Source organism: Schistosoma mansoni (assembly GCF_000237925.1).
Source record: "Schistosoma mansoni, WGS project CABG00000000 data, supercontig 0219, strain Puerto Rico, whole genome shotgun sequence".
Classification (NCBI taxonomy): domain Eukaryota; kingdom Metazoa; phylum Platyhelminthes; class Trematoda; order Strigeidida; family Schistosomatidae; genus Schistosoma; species Schistosoma mansoni.
In genome coordinates, this window is record NW_017386086.1 from 309,940 (window position 1) to 315,339 (window position 5,400).

Genomic DNA, 5,400 nt, shown 5'->3' on the forward strand with positions numbered 1-5,400 from the left:
AGACCCAGTATCGTTCGCTTCAAACGCCATCGCGTTATCTACTCGGCCACTGAGTCCTAATAGCCACTTGCTTGTGCAATGGGGTGAAGTTTAAATTCATTTAGTATTGTTTGTTTGAATCTTCCCATCAGGACTCAGTGGCCGAGTGGATGACGCGATGGCGTTTGAAGCGAAAGGTACTGGGTCTGAGTCCTGGTGTGAACATCAACTCTGAGATGTAGGTATATCCAGCCGACGAGTCCCAAATGGGACGAAACGTGTGTCCTGGATTCCACTACTAGCCACTATCCGTCTTTGCTTACCATCACTTGACATCTGTTCTAATTACTTCAACTCACAGTACTAACCTTCTTGTATTTTTACGATAATAAACAAATGTATGCATAATCCATGCATAAATTTCATTCAATGTAATCTTTTTTGATAATTTTGAATTCATTGCTGAAACAATCAGTGTAATGTAAGAAAATGGTGGTTTCACATTTGGATTATTGCAATCATTTGACCAAAACATTGGTATTGATTTGTTTAAATAAATATTTGATGGTGAAGCTGGATATTTTACAGAATGATTTGAGCAATTATATGTTTCTGAAGAATTATTGAACATTGATGATGAATATGCCTCAGTATGATCACATTTAGAAAGGCAGAGATTCGAATTTATTAAATTGTTGGGATATGAACAGTTTTTACATTCAAATATTGATAAGTTATTTGAATTTGACATATCACAGTGATTAGTTCCATTCAAGAAACCATGATGACAGTTTTCAAAATTATGGTATGATTTTTCATGTTTAGTCATTTTATCATTTTGAAATGATAAATTCAAACCGTAAGTTGTAGCTTCGTTTACAAATGAGTGAAGTTCATATTCATTTGTTTCATTAAACTGATTTTCTTGTAAACTATTTAAATGGCTTGATCTAACGCATAATGGATTTCGAAAGTTTTGTTTTTCATGAGAATGTTGTACTGAGTTTAATGAAAAAACATCTGATGATATAAAAGGATCACTGGAATCTTCAGTCATAGTATCAGTGTCATTCATTTTATGCAATTCTCGACTACAACTTTGTTTTAACGCACTAAATGACGTAATCTTAGATAGATTTTCTGATATTGAAACTGTTTCGCATAATTTTGAGTGGAAATAATCAAACGATGGTTTTGATAGTAGAAGAGGAAGTTTAGAAACACTGTGAGGACTACTGTCAGGCGAAATGTTACTGATAATAGAAGTGGTTGCTATCGATGTTACTGTGGTGGTAATAGTAGTAGTTACAGCATTAAAGTAGTGGAGTGGAGGGATGGGAGTGAAATATGGATACATTAGTGACGAAGAGGAAGTAGTTCTAGGATTTACTGGGAAGGTGGTTAAATCATCAGAACATTGTAAATTATCATATCTTTTGTTTATCTGAGATGGTAAATTGATCTGAAATTCACGAACTACATGACCAAATCTTTGTGCCATTGCCTCTAATGGTGACTTTGTAACAAGGCGTCTCAAATAAGAATCTGTATTTCCTGAAGCATTAGACAAGCCAACTGTTATTGTAGAAGGACTTATGTTTTGTTCCATATCTTGTGTTTTAAATAACCTGATTGTAAAATGTGTTACTTAATTTTGGGCAGATAGTGGAATGTCGTCAAAAAAATTCTCCGTTGATAAATCATCTAGTCAATTGTTTTGTCTTCATTAGGAAAAGTTCATTAAGAAAAATCTAGTTTAACATAAATCTTAATAAAAATCGGTACAATAGTTGTATCAAACACTGGTTGTAAAATGTTACTACTGATCTGTCCAATCAAAATATTATTTTAGATTTGAAATTTTAATCATCCAATAGACAAACTGCCGTACAGTTGACCAATCAAAATATACAGTCGAAATATAGTCGAAAAAAATGAGACCAAAGGGGAATTGAAGTTAGTAAAGCTGAACAGAAGCGTTCATATGGTCAATCAATTTGTACTAATAATAACTTTAATTTTTGGGATTAAAAATGTAATTATGACTCCGTATTAACACTCAGACTTCAAATAGTGAGGATAACACACGTTAACACGAAGCTGCTTACATTAAGTTTGTTCAAAAAACCCATTGACCACATAGTAACCTAATATTCCAGTCCTCTTTGAATAATAATATTAATGATAACTAAATTCAATTGTAAAATAATGATATGTAGGTTTCTATATTTTTTAATGAAAATTTTAAACACTTCTTCGTTTGTAAGACTTGACGATATTCATAATAATATTAATTTAGAAAGCATCATACAATGTAGAGGCTATGTTAACTAGGACTACATTCTGTCTATAACACTGACCATAGTCTACCCACTTAATGAACACTAAATAAACGTTAACAGCAGTACAGAAACGTCTTTCGTAAGTTATGGGGAATTCACTACGTTCTTACTTTAACTAAATGGGTATTTCCTATGATATACAAAGATCTAGTTGGTTCGATTAATAATTAGTATATGGTTTAACAGTGATTTGGTTTAGACAATGTATCCTCTTTTGTGTTTGGGAATTTTAACTGATAAGTTAATCTATTTAAGACACATATGTAGAAAACAGATAGTGGGATTTTTGACAATTATTAGTATCAGCCTGATATGATATTTGAAACTAATTTATTTAAAACAGATGAGATATATCTGTCAGTAAGTAAGACTAATTGAATTGTGCAGACTATTCAGTTATATTAATTATCTGTCAGACATGATTCGGATATTTTCATTTATAATTTGAAAAACCGATGAACATTATTATTAGTAGTTCGATAAGAATGCAACAGTTATGACCAATCATTTTATAGATATTCATAATATATCTGATTAATCTATTCAAATATAGTTGAATTATTACTAAAAATCAGGACTATTAAACAGTGCACATTTAGGGCTTATCCCCCAGAAATTGTTACTTTTAATCGGAAACATGTAGGTTACAGAGCATTAATTTCATGACTATTTATAATTCAGACATGTTTTTATTCATTCATATGGGTTTTAGATGGTGAAAAAATGTGATTTGGAATATTCAATTTTCATGTTTATCGATAAGTATTCAATGTCAACAAATGAAATGACTTACTTACTTACACCTGTTACCCCCTCGTGGAGGAGCATAGGCCGCACACCAGCATTCTTCATCCAACCCTGTCCTGGACAATCCTTTCCAGTTAACATTCATGCTTTTCATATCTGCTTCTATTTCCCGGCGTAATGTGTTCTTTGGCCTTCCTCTTTCCTTCCGGATTCCAAGTTAGGGCTTGCCTCGTGATGCAGTTTGGTGATTGCCCTGATGTATGTCCGGTCCACTTCCAACGTCTTTTCCTAATTTCCTCTTCAGCTAGAAGTTGGTTTGTCATCTTCCACAGAAGGCTGTTGCTGATGGTATCCGGCCAGTGAATGTTGAGTATTTTGCAGAGACAACTGTTTTTACATACTTTTACACTCTTGACAATAGTTGTGGTAGTTCTCCACGTTTCAGCTCCGTACGGTAGGATTGTCTTGACGTTCGTATTGATGATTCTCACTTTGAAGTTAGTTGACAGTTGTTTGAGTTCCATATGTTCTTCAGTTGTAGAAATGCTGTACTTGCTTCGCCAATCCTCGCCTTCACATCTGCATCCGATCCTCCTTGTTTATCAACGATGCTTCCCAGGTACGTGAATGTTTCCGCCTCTTCCAGAGTTTCTCCATCAATTGTGATTGGGTTGGTGTTCTCCGTGGTGCATTTGAGAATCTTGTTTTTTCCTTTGTGTATGCTGAGGCCTATTGATGCAGTGGCTGCTGCTACATATGTTGTCTTCATCTGTATTTGTTCTTGTGTATGAGATAGGAGGGCTAGGTCATCTGCGAAGTCCAAATCATCTAATTGATCCTAAAATGTCCATTGTATTCCGTGCTTCCCCTCAGATGTTGAGGTTTTCATAATCCAGTCAATCACTAGAAGAAAGAGGAAGGGGGAGAGTAGACAGCCTTTGTTTGACTCCGGTTCTCACTTGAAATACATCTGTCAGCTGTCCTCCATGCATGACTTTGCACTGTAGTCCGTCGTATGAGTTCTGGATAATGTTGACAATCACCTCAGTAACACTATAGTGTCGAAGAAGTTTCCATAATGTTCTCCTGTCCACACCATCAAACGCCTTCTCATAGTCAATGACGTTGATGTATAGTGACGAATTCCACTCAATTGATTGTTCAAAGATGACCCGTACTGTCGCAATTCGGTCTGTGCACGATCGATCCTTACGGAATCCAGCCTGTTGATTTTGAAGTTGGGCGTCTACTGCGTCTTTCACCCGGTTGAGTAACACTCTGTTGAAAACATTTCCTGGTACTGACAACAGTGTGATGCCTCTGTAATTCTCACATTTACCCAAGTCTCCTTTCTTTGGTATCTTGACTAGTTGTTCTTCTTTCTAGTCCGTCAGCACTTGTTCCTCCACCCAAATCTTTTTGAATAGAACGTGAAGCATGTTTGAAGTTACTTTAATGTCTGACCTCAGTGCCTTAGCTAGTATATTGCCAGGTCCTGCCGCTGTCCCATTCTTGATTTGTCTGATGGTCATCTTGATTTCTTCGGTCGCTTGTATGTGTGCTGCTTCGATATTCTGTGGATCCAATGGGACTGGCCTACTCAACAGTTCCTCGAAGTATTTTACCCATCTTTTCCTCTGTTCTTAAATCTCCGTGATTGTCTTTCTTTCTTCGTCCTTGACTGGTCTCTCTCGTTTACTATATCTGCCCGCTAGCTTCTTCGTTGTATCATATAGTTGTTTCATATTCCCTTCTCTTGAAGATTTTTCCACTGTCGTTGCTAGTTCACCCATGTATTTCTGCTTGTCGACTTTAATGCTCTTCTTCACTTGCTTGTTCGCTTCTGCGTAGTCTGCTTGTGCCTTGACTTGCTCTGTTCGTGTTCGACTGTTGTTCATTGCTGTCTTCTTGTTCTTCTTTTCTTCAATCTTGTGCAGGGTTCCCATAAAGATCAATTCCTTTTTATGATGCTTCTTGCCACCCAGAACCTCCTAACACGTTGAAAATAGTGCTTCTTTAATCCCTTTCCAGTTGTTCTCCATCGTAGTTTGTTGTTCTTTCAGTAGATCCTGTAAATCTTGGAACCTGTTGTTGAAAGTTATCTTGGATTCGTTGAGTATGTTAGTATCTCAAAGGAAGGCTGTATTGAACCTTTGTAATGCTGTTTGTCCAGATGTCCAGTGTTTCTTTAGCTTCAGTTTCATCTTGGCCACAACCAGGTGGTGATCTGAAGCTATATCGGCTCCTCTCCTTGTTCTCACATGTTCCATTGTCCTTCAGAATTTTTTAGTGATACAAATATGATCTATCTGATTCTCTGTGACGTGGTCCG

General features: G+C 36.3%; 1 protein-coding gene across 1 annotated transcript in view; it reads right to left on the reverse strand.

The window, feature by feature from the left end:
* Smp_098780 (forkhead protein/ forkhead protein domain,putative) overlaps window positions 1-1,588 on the reverse strand; it is a gene marked incomplete at both ends in the record, with an annotated part of 5,176 nt that extends 3,588 nt beyond the window's left edge. The window contains one exon of the mRNA XM_018792242.1: window positions 348-1,588. Coding sequence (XP_018647262.1) covers window positions 348-1,588 — 1,241 coding nt within the window. The remainder of the gene's footprint in view (window positions 1-347) is intronic.
* Window positions 1,589-5,400: the final 3,812 nt, after the last annotated feature.